The following is a 15709-nucleotide window of genomic DNA, read 5'->3' as shown; positions in this document are numbered from 1 at the left end:
TTGTTTTTCCCGTGTTCAACCTGGAGTGCCATTTCCCCGTGTAAGGAAGTTCTTAGTTCTCCCATTTTAGGGGCCTGAGAATCCCAGGGGGATGTAAGGGGAAATGCAAATTCCTGGGTCCTTCTCTCCTAAAATTCCAATTTGATAGATCTGCTGGTAAGGTTGAGGTCCTCCATTGGCATTTTTGCAAATTCCACAGTTGATTTTGAAACTGCCACAGGAAAAATAACTCAGCATATTTTGTAATACTTGCCATGACTGCTACTGCCCAGGCTTATTCAATGCTCTCTCCAAGTGACAATTAAGAAGAATAGAGTGGTCAAGGCAAGTAAGCTGCCCTAACCGGTTTGGCTCAGTGGATAGAGCCTCGGCCTGCGGACTGAAGGGTCCCAGGTTCGATTCTGGTCAAGGGCATATACCTTGGTTTTGGGCATATCCCCAGTAGGGGGTGTGCAGGAGACAGCTGATCGATGTTTCTCTCTCATCGATGTTTCTAACTCTCTATCCCTCTCCCTTCCTCTCTGTAAAAAAAAATCAATAAAATATATTTTTTTAAAAAGAATAACTGCATCTTAAAAAAAAAGGCAACTAAGCTAGGAGTAAGTGCTTCCCTCCCATCCCATCCAGTGTGTGTGTGTGTGTGTGTAAGCCTCCCTCTGGGTTAGAAAAGTTTGCTAACCGTTTAGGTCCCTGAGAAGATAAAGTTGTACTTTCTTTTATTTATAATGAAAGCAGCATAAATCACTTTTCCCCTTGCCTGCTAGGAGGCTCAGAGCAAAATGTTTGTGTTAATTCAGTGCTCTTTCTAAATCAGGATTTCTGATGGAGAAATTCCTGCCCCTGGCCAGGCAAACACACATGGGCTTTCTTACATTGGTACTCTTGTTTCAATTCCTGGCCTTAATAGTGGATTGTCTCTTTCTTATTCACTTACCTGACTCCCCGGAACTGGAGGTGCTTCCCAGGGGCCAGGATACTCAGTTCTGTGCTTCTGTGGGAGGGTTAAAGTGGAGGGAAAAGCTGCAGAGAGGGCGTGGGCCTAAAGGCAGAGCCGGGTGATGAGCCTGAGGATGGCGGTGGGAGGGTGTAAGCCGTGTGTTTGGAATGGGTGTTGGCTGGTTCTGGTCTGAGGCAGGCAGGGTGAGTCAGTAGGAGAGAATGTCCTGACTCATCCATGTCTCAGATTCTCTAGGGTGGAGGTCTGCCTCCGGGGGCTGGGGATTCTAGAAAGAAAAAGATAAAATAAACCCTAGCTGGTTTGGCTCAGTGGATAGAGCATCAGCCTGCAGACTGAAGGGTCCCAGGTTCAATCCCAGTCAAGGACACATGCAGGGTTGTGGGCGTGCAGGAGGAAGCCAATTAATGATTTTCTCTCATCATTGATGTTTCTATCTCACTCTCCCCTCTCCTTTCCTCTCTGAAATCAATGAAAATTATTTTTTAGAAAGACAGAGTATAATATGAAGCCTGTGGGGACAGGAGTCCCAGCCACAGGGGTTCAAGGCCTCTTTCATTCCACAGTCCTGCACCCGCCATTTACTGAGGAACTAAAGTGCAGCCTGCATCAGGGGCTGGGATTGGTGCCATCAGGGTATCTGCACCCCAGAACACAGGCCACCAGGTCTTATTTGGGATCTGTCTTTGAGGACGTCTGCCTGAGGCTCAAGACAGCTTCCTGGGTACTTCTAGGGCCTGCTCTTCAGCCTCCGCTAAGTGGCGTGGGGCAGGCTACCGGAGCTGCATCTGTGGAATGGGCTGTGGGGCAGGGTGGAGGCAAGGGGCTGAGTCCCAAGGTCTTCCCTCCAGTGTGCTTGGCATCAGTTCTAACTCCCAGGCAGGGTGATGGTTGGACATGCTGTCGGAATCCTGATGGGGATAGAGGCTGTGTCCTGGCATCTCCATGTGCCCAGTTCAGGGTTGCTGGCTCCGGGTTACCCCCAGAATGGGTTAACCAGCCGGTGCAGCGCTAGAGGGACCCCACCTGCCTGGGTTCCAGGAGCATCTGTGTTGCATCTGGGTGCCTGCTCTTCGTTAGGGACGTCCCACAGCCAGGGTTCTCCCCGGCCCTATGGACATGCACATTATCTGTTAAATGGGCACCAAATCGAAGGAAAAGGAAACACTCCCTGAACCTTCTTCCAAGTGAGAGACACAAAAGTGATGAAACCAAAGACTGCTGGGCGGCTGGCTCTGCAGGCAGAGGGACAAGGTTGCTTCTGGAGGAGCAGCTGGGAGACCCTGGGCAAGTCACTGGCCATCCTGGAGCTCCAAGTCCGCCCAGCAACATATGGGAAATCTGTCTCCCGTGGTGCGTGGTGCGTGTGACTCAGGTGTGAGTCCCCCAGGTACCAGGTGCTGGGGCTCCCGCTGTGATTAGCTCCCTCTGCCTTGCAGGAACATGAAGAGCAGGATCTTGGGACTTCATTCTGGAGTGGAGATGAAGAGCCATTTGAGGTTCTGCTAGGTGCATTTTGGGAAATTTAGCCATAGACACACATGCACTCTTCAAAAGGTACCATTTCAAAAAAAAAAAAAAAAAAGATAGAAAGAAAGAAAGAGGTACCATTTCATAATATAGTAGAATTAAAGAACCCCTAATTCTACACTGTTGGCATTTTCTAGACACCACTCCACCCCCGAGGGCAGATAATTTCCTGTTCTTATTTAAAGAGCGGATAGTGCCTAGCAGGCCTCTGCAGAGATAATGCTCCGTCTGTAATTACTGCTGAGTGGCAGGTCGAGGGTGTTAATTAGCTAATGCCGGATGCCAGGGCTGCTAAGTGCCGCTCTTGTTGTGTGTACGAGGGGGGGCGGGGAAGTGGGGAGGATAGATGAAATGTGAAGGGGGTTGTCGGTCCTGCAAGGGGAGAGAGAGCCCCCAGGACACATTCTTACTTTCCCAGCCACTAGCCTGGGAGAGAATGCACCTTTGCTGGGCAAAGTGATGCTGTAACCGGACAACCACGGGGTCCGGGCTGCCTGTCACTACTTGAGCCAATTAAGCAGGGACGGGGTTGAATCCTTTATCAGCGTTTATTCCAATAACACCGGCAGCATGGGAGAGCAGCAGGTCATCCACAAAATCTGCTCTGCAGCGCCCCCTCCCCCCACCCCCGCCAAGCCAGCTGCTTGTTTTGGGTAGAAGGACAAAGATTATGTGGAAAGTAAGGGTTACAGGCATGGGAAAGTAGGCATGGTATAATCATTACAGGTTACAGGTAATGCGGGCTGGGGGATCGCAGAGGGTGAGCGCCTCCAGGCACCCCAGGACCAGATTACAGGCAATAGGGGCTGGGGGTTGCAGAGGGCGGGTGCCTCCAGTTCTAGATTGTTTCAGCCTCGAGGTTGCAAATCTTTCCATAATGATAGGCAGTTCTCGGGAAAGGAGGATGGACTGCATTCCGATGTTGGCTCCCGTGTCCCAGGGCGCACAACTCCCAGTCAGATTAGAATGCGCTTTTTCTAATCAGAACAGAACAGATCATGGTTAACAGAGCATGATCAATATTCCTTAGAATTATAGCTAGTCCCCAGTATTCTGTTTCTGCCGCTAACAATGCCAGGCCTGGAGTGGGGAGGGAGGCGGGAGTGAGAAGCAGTGGGGGGGGGGAGGGGGAGGAGTAGGGTGTGCAGGGTCCTCAGCTGTGCAGCGACCTTTCCATTTCATTCCTCCAACCTGAGCAAGACCTGCAGAGATCACCACCTGCGGAGAGTGGCTGGAGTCTTTTTGTGGAAGCTGCTGCATGGCCACAGCCTGGGTGTGAGTCGACATAGGGACAGACACAATTGGAAGAACAGATGAGGGACCGCTGACCCCTGGCCAGGCCCAGACAGGACAGTTCCTGCCCTCCCAGAACCCTTGTCTTGGGGAAGAGAGGTTAGTGACTTGTCTGTGGCCCGCAGCCGCTTGCTGGCTTCGAGGCTGGATCATCTTCCGTGAAGTATTGATTATGCCCCTAGCTGGTTTGGCTCAGTGGATAGAGTGTCGGTCTGCAGACCAAAGGGTCCCAGGTTCGATTCTGGTCAAGGGCACGTACTTTGGTTGCAGGCTCCTCCCCGGCCAGGGCCCTGGTAGGGACTTGTGCAGGAGGCAACCAATCAATGTGTTTCTCTCACATCGATGTTTCTCTCTGTCTTTCCCTCCTCTCTCTTCCACTCTCCCTTAAAATCAATGGAAAAATATCTTTGGGTGAGGATTAACAAAATGCATAAATAAATAAATAAATAAATATAAACTTATTATTTAAAAGAAGAATTGATTATGTCTTGTTCTTGCAAGGAGTGAAGAAAAACCTTTCCCCCTTTGCCCCCTCCCAAAAGCCTGGGTTTGTGCTCTGAGGGTCAGGCCAGGGATGTGGGGTGCCTATGGGGCGGGCAGGCATCTGCGATTCTAGCCAGGAGGGAGGGATCTGGCAGGGAAGGGCAGGGAGAGTGCTGGTCAGGACCCCGAGGGTAGGCCCCAGGTTGCAAGATTCCATTTCTTAAGAGCAACTGGACATAGAGATAAAATCATGGCACATGTTAATGCTGGTGGCTCACTGAAAAACTTATAGAGCATGGCCGGCATGGCTCAGTGATTGAATACTGACCTATGAACCAAGAAGTCATGATTCGATTCCGGGTCAGGGCATATGCCCAGGTTGTGGGCTTGATCCCCAGTGTGGGGCATGCAGGAGGCAGCCAATCGATGGATAATTCTCTCTCATCATTGATGTTTTATCTCTCCCTCTCCCCTGTCCCTTCCTCTCTAAAATCAATACAAATCTTTTTTTTTTTAAGTTACAGAAATGGTTTGGTCAAATAAAATCCCATCCATGCCCATCAGTGGATGGATAGACAGCAGTAGGATCCATCTGTGCAATGGAGTGAGGTACTGAAGCATGCTACAGGATGAATGAACCTCAAAAACATGGTGCTCCGGGACAGAAACCAGTCCCCAAAGACCACACATGGTATGGTCCCATCTGTATGTCCGGAATAGGCAAAACATACAGACAGAAAGCAGAGAACTTCTCTGATGCTCAAGAAATAGGTGTGAGCTCAAGGCACAGGTCAAAGGAACCTGACATGCAAACACCAGGAAATTCACTCGCGGGCCCAGCAGGTGTCACGTCGGGTGCTGGTTTATCCCGTGGGGACCCTCACAGGGCAGGCCAGGAATGCGGAGCAAGCACTTCTGGTTTGGGGGCAGACATGGTTGGCCGTGCCTTCCCCACGGTGACAGCTCTGCATTTTGATTCCCTGCCTGAGTGTTCACGGGAACACAGTCTTTTCAGAAGCAGCTGAGAAAGTCTTTTTGGGAAGCCAGTGTCGAGAAGCCCCTGTGACGTGATGTCCCCACAGGAGGGAGAACCACAGCAGACATGCGCAGAGGGAGAGTCACGTCTCTAATGATGAACGCCGTGGAAACCAGTGGGCATGGTTACAGAAAGCAGGAGGCAACCAGCCAGCTCCCACAGAGAGGGGCGGCCTCCCAGGTCCCTGAGTGTCCTCCTGGAGTGATGCCACCCGCAGAGCGAGGCCCAGCCAGCACGAGGTGCCCTCTGACCTTCTCATGGGAGGGGGGGGGGGTGTCATCTCTCATCACTGCCCCTGCCAGCCTGAATGTGTCAGAGAGTCTGGCCACACACCTGCCCACTCCCCACGTGCAGGGGTGGCACAGAAAGACTCAAGCACGTTCCCAAGTGTTCCCCTGAAAATGGGGAACGTCAAGGTCTGTTTCCTGGGAACAGCCATTCCTGGGAAGGGTTTGTTCAGCTTGGAGGGTTTAGTGACGATACATGTGGCCAAATCAGATTCCAGACCGCTTTCACACATCCACACTCTCACAGCGCCTGCCTCGGCGCATCCCCACCAGCATCAGACAGGGCGATTTTTAAAAACATTCCCCTCGCTTGACAGATAGAAGGTACTATATATGTTGGTTTAGTTTGCATGTGTGTCTGATTTAAAATGCTGCAGTGGGCTAACGTTTTGAATATCATCTAGTAGGTATTTCTTTCTGCACAATCCACCTTTCCGCCCACAGCCTGGGCCGGTGGCCTGGGCCGGGAGGCGGAGGCGACCTCCCTAAGCAAGAGGAGCTGGCTGCAGCGTGAGTCTAAGACAGGGGTCCTCAGACTTTTTAAACAGGGGGCCAGTTCACTGTCCCTCAGACCGTTGGAGGGCCGGACTATAGTTTAAAAAAAACTATGAACAAATTCCTATGCACACTGCACATATCTTATTTTGAAGTAAAAAAACCAAAATGGGAACAAATACAATATTTGTATTTGCATGTGGCCCGCGGGCCGTAGTTTGAGGACCCCTGGTCTAAGACGTCATTTCTCTGCTTTGAGTTTTGAAGTCGGCTTCAAATCTCATGGCAAGGCAATGGACTTGCAGGCTAGACTTTGCAGAGAGAAAAGGGTTTTTTCTTATAGAACTCCCAAGGCTGGAGTTTTCACCCATCAAAAGTCAGAGTGGAGAGAAGTTGGGTGATGATTTAGTGAATCATAGAGGCGGGCAGAATGCGGATATGACAAAAGGGGAGTTTCTACCCCACGGGGAGAAGAAGGATTATCTGGAGACTTGGGGAAGGATTGAGAAACAGGGCAAGAAAAAGCAGGGGTCAGGCTGTGGGGGTGCTGGTTCTCCCCGCAAGCCCCAGGGGTAAGGGAGCTTGGACATACCCAGGTAATGTTAAGGACCCCCAGAACGTGAGGCTGGTGCCCCACTCCCCTGCGTGTAGCCAAAGAGTCTTCGCATCTTTCAGAGGAGCCGCTGGGTGGGCCTGACCCTGCGTCCAACACGCCCACGATGACAGTGACTTCTGAACTGAGCAGCACTTAGACAACGGCAGTTACAAAAGTGCTCACACATGGATTTACATCCCCTCTTCGTCACCTCATTCTTACTGCTGTGTTTATTTCTCCCCAGAAGCAGCCCAGAGAGCTGGGTTCCCCTTCCCCCAGGTGAGCCTGGATCAAGGGCAATGGGTCAGGGACCATACTGATTATTGGCTCTGACTACTCAGATATGATTTGATTTTTGTAGTCTTTGTCCTGGGTTGGGTAGGGGACGATTGATCTGATTTAGATACAAATTTGTGGGCTGAAACTTAGCCTCTCTTTCTCACTATTTTGATCTATAATATTCTGCCCAGACCTCAGATCCCCTTTACTGGTGTGTGTGTGTGTGTGTCCACTCCCACTTCCAACAGCTGGCCTCTGTCTCTTCTTCGCAGAAAGGCAGAAGGTGGACACGTGGGTTCTTGCAAATAGCTGGATCTGACCTATACACACAAGTTGCTTTTATCTACATCACCAGCTGAGCCAACCTGAGCCTCCTGGAAAGGGCGCCACCTGGTGGTAGGAACTCAGCGGGATGGGAGAACTCTTTCCCATCTTTCTCACCCACCCATTCTCAGCTGGTGCATATGGGTGGAGGTGAGAGCATTTGGGTGGAGATGGGGCTTGAGGAGAAGTGTGGGGGTGAAGACTTGCCCTCTGCAGCCTCAGACTCCCCTGTCAAGCTACTGCCTTGGGCACACTTGCTGGCTTGCTGTGAGTGAGGGCGTGGCTGGGACACTGGAATTCAAGCCCTAGCTTCACCACTGTGAGAACTTAGACAAGTTACCAAGTGACTCTCAGCCTCCGTTTCGTTTCTTATCTGTAGCAGGGAGCTCAAAGGGCCTAATTCTCTGTGGTCTTTGTGAAGAATAAAATGAGGTTATGCATTATCTGAGTTTAGATTCTCCCAAAGCAGATCCTGAGAAATTCAGTAGTTTATCTGGGAGGAGAGGGATGTGAGATGGAGGGGAAGACGACAGCAACAGGGACCTACCCGGCAAGTGTGCTGCCACGGGGGGCACCTGCTCAGGCTCTCTTAGCATTTGTTAGCTGGGATATTTCTCCACCGATGCCCGTCAGCCCTGATTGAGGGCTCCTCCTGGGGCACCTTAATTCCTCAGCTTATTCGATGCCTAAGCAGAGTGGGCTAAGATAGATTTAGAAATGATGGCATTTGGAAGTTGGGCCAATATGCACAGAAATGGTCAGTGGAGAGGGGCTATGGGTGGGAGAATACCAAAATTTTTCTGTATTTATGTTTAAAAGTTCTCAGAACAGCCCTCGCCGGTTTGGCTCAGTGGACAGTGTCGACCTGCTGACTGGGTTCAATTCGGGTCAAGGGCATGTACCTTGGTTGCAGGCTCCTCTGCAGCCCAAGGCTCTGGTCAGGCACATGCAGGAGGCAACCAATCGACGTGTTTCTCTCACATAGATATTTCTCTCTGTCTTTCCCCCTCTCTTCCACTCTCTCGGGTGAGGATTAAAAAATTGACAATAATAAAAGCTCTCAGAACAGACTGGGATGCTAGGAACATCTCCATAAACAATTAGTATTAGCAATAGTACCCATCAATGCCCCAACCAAACCCACCCCTCTCCACCTAAGTGTGGCATGGTCGACAAGCCAGGGGGGTACAGAGGGCTGTGTGCTGTGGGGGTGCTAGGTGCCAACAGCTCTACAGCAGAGGTTTGATGTCCCCCCATTTCATAGATAAGGAAGTGTAGGTACCCAGAGCATGGTCCCTCCTCTTAGTCACGGGTCCCATCACACCTGTGTTGGTCTCCCAGTGGGCTGCCGTGCCTGTTCCTGCCTGTACTGGGATAGTAGAGTTTTCAGCCTCTGCCTGAACTAAGCCTCTCTCTCTCTCTCTCTCTCTCTCTCTCTCTCTCTCTCAGCCCAACCATGACTGTGCAGAAACGTGTTTCCTTCTGTAAAATGTTAAGGCGGAACCTTTCAAATTCTGCCCTGAGTCTGGGCACCATCAAGAACCCCGTCCAAGCCCCCAGGCTGCCTCCAAACCCGAGATGCCTTGGGAATCTTGGAAGAACAAAATAAAGGAAGAATCCCCAGCGGCAGGAGAGAGTGAGGGAATGGCTTCATCATTCTTTTCCTGCAAGACCCAGACCTGCCTGAGAGAGAAGATAAGGGAACTGGCACAAACTGGAAAGGGCCGTGTCTCTCCCGCTCATTTCTGGTCCTGCTCACATGGACCACTGGCGCTTATCTGCCCCGGGGGCCTGCTGCAGGCCCGCCAGGAGCCAGAAGCCGGGGTCCCATTCCCGGCATCAGAGTCGACTGAGGGTCTGCTGGGCTCTCCCGCCTGAATGTCAGGCTGGTGACCAGGAAAAGAAAACGCAGGTACCCTCGTTCACGCTGTGCTAGCAGGCCATCAGCCTGGGAGCGCGTGGGGTGGGAGGGGCTTCCCCACAGGGGGCGGAGCTGCGCCGGAGGGGGCGTGGTTTCCCTATAAGGGGCGGGGCTGCCCCACAGCGGGCGGGGCAGCATAGTTCCAGGCAAGGAGCTGTTTCTGGTCACTGCAGGGCAGGGGACAAAACCCATCTTTTTTGGCCCCTGTTCAGTTCTTGGTTGGAGCCAGGTAAACCTTTCCTTTATTGTTATTTTAAAGATACATTTTTATGGTAAAATAGATATAACATAAAATTTGCCATTTTTAACTATTTTTAAGTGTACAATTCAGTGGCATTAATTACATTTACAATGTTTTGAAACCGTCCCCTATCTCTATTTCCAAACCTTTTTCATTACCCCAAAGAGAAACCCCGCACCCATTAAGCAGTAAGTCCCTTCCCCCAGGCCCTGGTAACCTCTACTCTACTTTCTGTCTCTATGCATTTGCGTATTCTAAGTATCTCATGTAAGTGGAGTCACGCAGTATTTGCCCTTTTGTGACTGGCTTATTTCACTTAGTGTAATGTCTTCAAGGCTCATCCCTGTTGTCACATGTGTCAGAATTTCTCTCCTTTTAAAAGACTGAATAATATTCCATTGTGTGTTGTACCACATTTTGTTTATCCATTTATCTGTCGATGGAGGCTCAGCCTCACAGCAGCTGGGGGAGGTCTGCAGGCCTGTGAAGGGAATCTGGGTGGGACACCCCAATTCTTCATTTAAAAAAAGGGGAAAAGGCAGTCAGCTTCATTACCACACTCTCACAGCACTGACTTGCCTTGCTCAGGTCACCGACAGCACCAGTGGTCTATGACACCCTTTGGCAATGCTTCTGAGAACAGTAATTAATAGTAAGAATAACTTACACAGGTTTCCATCAATTGCCCATAAGTATGGATTTAATATTTTGGTCCTCGGAGGTGCTAAAATAGGCTGTGTGTTCCATGAAGGGCAAAGTTCAGGCCTGTTTGATCTTCACCCTGTACGCAGGGCTCACTGTGGCACATAGTAATACTGCCTAAGTATTTTCTGAATATGGAATGAGACGGCTGGCCAGCAGGAGTACTAATTGATGCCTGGGAGTAAGAATACTACCAGTAGTTTGTTGAGCTCCTATACGTGCGTGGTCCCATTCCTCACTCCACTCTGCAGGCAGAATGACTCCATGAGTGGAAATTGCAAACATAGCTGGGAATGGGACTCAAGAGCAATGTGAGGTCTGCAGTGAATGCTGGGGTGCCGCCCAGATTCCCTTCTCAGGCCTGCAGATCGAACTATCCCCCAACTGCCCTGAGGGTGGGCAGCTAACATCTCTCAGCTGCTCCTTCTCTGGGGATCTGGGCCCAGCGAGAGGGGGTTGAGAGAGGCTGTGTAGCCCCCAACACCAAGTTCTTGCCTTCCCCAGTGACTGAGATGAGAATACAAAAGGCTAGCCCTTGCCCTCCAGGTGGGGCAACACTGAGTGTAATTCTTGCTGTTGAACTCCATGGGGGCAGACTGAAGTGATGCCAGCTGAGAGCACATGCTTGCTTTGCCCCTTCTCCTGCCCCTTCTGCTACCCCCCTCCTCCTCAGAGCTCCCCACATCTCAGGCTCTGCTTCTAGGGAACCCCATCCTGATGGAACAAAGCCCATCACAGAAGACCTTCACACAGTCCATTTATTGCGAGGGGCGCTGAATACATTTGACCCACTGATGGTTCCTGTCCTGGGCTGACGGCCCCACCTCTGGGCCCATCTCCTTCCTCCCTCTGGGTCTGGCCTCAGCACCTGCCCCTGCAGCTGGGCATCTGAACGTGGCTGTTACCTGGCCGCATGGAGCTGTGACAGCTTCGGGGGCAGCATCGTACAGACGCAATATCCTCCTTGCTTATTGAATCTCAGAATTCATTTTCGCCCCAAAGATATCAAATAGACCCAGACGCTGCAGGGCGTCTCCGTGCTAATGACTCGAGGAGACAGATCCTATTGTTCATGCTGTAAAGTTATGTTCTGTTTCTTATCAGCCACATCTGGGGCCTTGAACACGAGAGGGAGAGCGGGGATCTTTCTCCGGGAGGGGTGGGAAGTTCGGTCTGGCTTTGATTTGTGTCTGGAGGTGATAAACTCGGGATGAGGAAGATGATAGCTCATCTCCCCCGCCCCCATCTCCATCGGATGGAGATGGTCTTTGGATGGGTTTCAATATCCTGTGCAGCTGGCCTCTGACCCACGTGTCAGCGTTAAACCCAGTGTCAGCCTTTGTAAACCACCTGCCCTGAGAAGCCCTCTATTACCCTCTGCAGAGGGAGCCCGCCCCCACAAAGAGTCCCTGAGTGGGGAAAGCAGACACCTGCTGGGGTGAAAATTTGTGTAATGTATGCATTTGAACATTTCTTTTTAAATATGTTTTTTAAAATTGATTTTAGAGAGCGAGAAAGGGAGACACTGAGAGAGAAACAGGGAGCGGCTGTCTCCTGCACGCCCCCTACTGGGATGCTCCCAGACTTATAAATGCTATGCTTATATTAAAATTGACCAAGATGAGCAGCTGTTGATTTTCTCCTGCTAGTTAGCACAGGGTCAAGAAGAGGGCAGAGCATAACACACCGGGAACTGCAAGGCTCCGGGACTTGCGTTACGTTGCACCTCTGCAGTGCCTGGACCAGCTCGCTCACCTGCTCCTCTCTGAGAGGCTGGCCTCTGCCAGAGATAGCCCTGGGTCCCACAGAGCCCGAGGGGCAGCTGGAGTGGCGGGGCAATGGCCCAGCCTCTCCTTCAGATACATTCCCGTGAAAAAAGAATCCTGTTCCTTCGATGTAACAGCAGTATCTCAAGATACAAGGAGGCTACTTATGCTGAAGGTTCTCAGGTTTGAAATTCAACAGACTCCATTGGAGGACTTGTTAAAACTGACTGCTGTCCACCCGTTCCTGGTTCAGTAGGTCCTGGGTGGGGCCCTCGTTCTGCATCTTGAACAAGTTCCCGGATGATGCTGATGCCAGGGGCCATATTTGAGGACAGAAGCTCTAGAACTATATCGAGTATTTACTCCAACATGGGGAGAGGGAGCAAGGTAAAGCAGCTGCTCAAGTGGTTTTTGTATGAAGTCACTTTAAGGACTTCTCATTTACGTTCTGAAAAGCAGGAAGAATCTGGAACTATGACCCAGCAGACACTGTAACACAGACACTGTGAGTGAGGAAAGCCTTGCCATCGTTAACGATTTAGTCCTCAAACAGTTTACCTTAAAAAGATCTTCTTAATGCCAAAATAATATCCCAGGTTTTAAGACCAGCTTTTGAAATGTGCTCATATGCTGAAGTTTACACCTATGAAAAGGAAATCTACATGCTTTTGAAAAGCAGTCATTTCTGTGAGACACCCCGGCTCAGAATATGGTACTGGTTTTTCCGTTTTTGGCCCTTTGCTGGGTGCTTTGCTGAGCTTGGGTCAGTGGGTGAAGCGATACATCACATAAAACCCTGTATGCCACCATGGCAAACGTCAGTGAGCTGAGGGGTGGGGATGGGGCCAGTGTGGTGCCAGGCAAAACCATTGCCATCAGGGCTGGCAACCTGGTTCCCATCTCCCACCTCTCCCAGATGAGTAAGGGAGACGGAACCAGCCCTTCTCTAACTTTTTGAAGAGTCCCTCCCTCCACATTTCAGGGGGACAGCTTGTAAGCCAAAGAAAGAAAAAGCTACAAACGCAACTCTGGAGGAAAATGTCTGTATTAAAAGCCAAAAAAACACAGTACAAGAAGAAATGCCCACCGGGACACGTCACTGGATAGATCAACTTGGAAAGGGTCCATAAAGTTCATTTTCAGCGGTAACAATATATCAGTGTTAAATCATTCCCATGCCGCTCCCCCTTTTAAATAAATCAAAAAACAAACGAACTCCAAATACTATGTTCGGATACAAAGAACTTCTCTTACTACAGCAATAGCAATTTGATTTGTGTGGTTTTTTTTTTTACTAAAACTTTCATTTAAAACAGTTATTAAATATATAAAACAAATACACAGGATTTGGTCATTTTCTGCCATGAATATAGGGCACGTGGGTGTGGGAGGGAGGAGGGCAGGGAGATGCAAGAGAGGGGAAAGGGCCCCATTTCCCTCCGCTCCGTCTTCCCAGCGGCGGTCCCCTCCCCTCGGCGGGTACAAGGGCTGGCGTCTTTTCGGAGCCAGAGCGCCGCACAAACCTGGCTTTGCAAACGCGCCCGCGCCTCTCTGGCGACCCCTCCCCCGCAGAACTAACGGACACGACAGCACGAAGCACGCGGGCCGAGCCTCCCGGCGGGAAAGGCACCCCCAGAGCACGGACGCCGGGCGGACGCGGGGAGGCGCGGAGCGAGTCACTTGGTCGCTGCCCCCGAGGTGACGGCCGCGGCGGCGGCGGCAGCGGCGGCGGCGGCGGCGGCCGCGGCGGCGGTGGTCCCCGCGGGCACGGCGGCGGGCGCGGCGGCGGCGCTGGCGGTGGTCCGGCGCTGCTCCATGCCGTTGGGCAGGAAGCCGGCGATGATGGGCACCGGCCAGATGAGGGCGGCCACGCTCCACACGACGATGACCAGGGTCATGAAGCAGGCCACCAGCGTGGACTCGATGGGCTTGCGGTTCAGTCTCCAGCCCGGCTCGCCCTGCAGCTCCTCCAGGCTGAAGTCCAGGCAGCAGAAATGCAGCGGCTCGCCCTGCAGCCACAGCGGCCCGGGGGGCTCGGCCGCGGGGTAGGCGGGCAGCGCGGTGGGCGCCCCGGCGGTGGCGGCGGGCCGGAGGCGGCCGGGCCGGCGGCCGCGCACCCAGCCGCAGCCCACGCAGAGGCGCAGGTCCTGCTGCGCGCCGCCCGCCGCCAGCCCCAGGTGCTCGATGAGCAGCGGCGGCCCGACGCGGTGGAAGGCGGCGGCGAAGAAGGCGCGGCCGTGCGCGTTGGTGGAGAAGAGCAGCAGGTCGCACTGGAAGCCGCGCGGGCGGCCCCAGCGCACGAGCAGCGAGCTCAGCATCTGCCGCTGCACGCTGATGTTGCAGGGCGCCGCCGCCTCCTCCGGGCCCGCGCGCTCGGGGGGCCCGGGAGCCGCCGAGGCCAGCAGCCGCGGGGCGGCGGGCTCGCCCGCGGACGACGCGTTGGTGGAGGCGTTGGGGGGCGCCCCGAGGAGGCCCGGCGCGTCCGCGGCCCCGCCGCGAGCGGGCGGCAGCGGGCAGGCGGCGGCCAGCAGCGCGGCGAGGAGGGGCAGCATGGCCGGCGGCGGGCGCTTACACGCGCGGTGCCGGCGGCGGCTGCATGGCGTGCGGGAGACCGGAGGGCGAGCTGCCGGCGGGACCGCGGGAACGGGCGGCCGGACGGAGAGAGGGTGGCCGGGCACCTGCCAGACCGCGGGGACGGCGCGGAGGCGGTGGCAGCGCCTCGCTCGGCTCCGGGATCCTTCCCGGATCGGCCGCTCTGGGGTTCCCCGCCGCCCCCGGCGCGGGGGCCCTCGGACAGCGCGGCTGCTCTACAGGGTCGAGCGCTCGCTGGGAGCAGGATTCCCCGACTTGGCTCCGCCTCCCGCGCGCCCCGCCCCGGCCCGCCCCGCCCTCCGCCCGCCGGGCTGGGGGACTCGTGGAGGGCGGGGTTCCACCCGAGGGATGCGGGGTGCGGCGCTGGAGCTCTGAGACCCGCGGGTGGGCAGGGCCGGGATGGGGGTTCGTCGGCTGGTCCGGGCGGGGTGTTGGCCGGGCCCGGGAGGTCTGCGCGCTAGCGGCTGTCTCACTCCCCGGAGAGTTCCGCTCCGAGCGTCCTAGGGGGCCGGCGGGAGGGCCCGAGACCATTCCTTTGTCACGCCGGGGGCTGTCTGGACCCCCCTCGTTTTAAGAAGGGGAAACTGAGGCCGGGAGAAGGGGAACGAGTTCCCCAGGCCACCTCTAGGAAACCCTGGGCCACTAGTTCTTCCTGCCTTTCTAAGGCGTCTCTTAAAACCTCACATCTGGAGAGTTTGGCTGGTTTTTACTGTCTCCAACACAATAGACCCACTCGGTGTTCTCACCGCAAGGAAACCCGGAGGAAAAGCCCAAGAATTCTCTGGAGTTTGAGTGGAAGGGGCTGGTGCGAATGTGCGGCTGGGGTGGGTGGGGCCTGATGGGGAATTTCACTCCCATGAAACCACGCCTCCTGTGCTGGGACCCTGCCTGCCAGGTCCAGGGAGCCCCTGTTCGTGAAAGGCTGGTCTGTAGAAAACACGTCCAGGGACAGTTCACCCCCGTTAGGTTAGTAAGTGGGGGAGGCCTGCCAGGCATAACGTGCCGGGATCAGATTTATATTTTAAAAATACTTTCCTGGTCAATGTGGCCTCTTACCCTTCGAAAAACATTTCCCTTATCTCACTCCAAGGATGACTCTGTGGTTTGAAGTTATTGTGCTCAGGCGCCAGCTGTTCCTGAATCTGGGGCGGGGGCGGGGGGAGGGGGGTGAGGAGAGAAGAAACAGGGAGTCAACCAAATAGCTCTCCCT

General features: G+C 53.6%; 1 protein-coding gene across 1 annotated transcript; it reads right to left on the bottom strand.

Moving 5' to 3' along the window:
• Positions 1-12934: 12934 nt before the first annotated feature.
• On the bottom strand, positions 12935-14781 carry TMEM158 (transmembrane protein 158). Its single transcript, XM_036333091.1, has one exon. The coding sequence runs from the start codon at positions 14457-14459 to the stop codon at positions 13584-13586; it is 876 nt and encodes a 291-aa protein (XP_036188984.1). The 5' UTR covers positions 14460-14781; the 3' UTR covers positions 12935-13583.
• Between the last annotated feature and the right edge of the window lie 928 nt (positions 14782-15709).

The sequence above is a fragment of the Myotis myotis genome, unplaced genomic scaffold (assembly GCF_014108235.1).
Source record: "Myotis myotis isolate mMyoMyo1 unplaced genomic scaffold, mMyoMyo1.p scaffold_m19_p_13, whole genome shotgun sequence".
In the NCBI taxonomy this organism is placed as follows: domain Eukaryota; kingdom Metazoa; phylum Chordata; class Mammalia; order Chiroptera; family Vespertilionidae; genus Myotis; species Myotis myotis.
The sequence above is the reverse complement of the archived record's forward strand: the minus strand, read 5'-3'. Positions and strand labels throughout refer to the sequence as shown.

What these genes read in the sequence shown, in the direction of transcription:
- TMEM158 (XM_036333091.1), bottom strand. Translation starts at nt 14,459, where the DNA reads ATGCTGCCCCTCCTCGCCGCGCTGCTGGCCGCCGCCTGCCCGCTGCCG.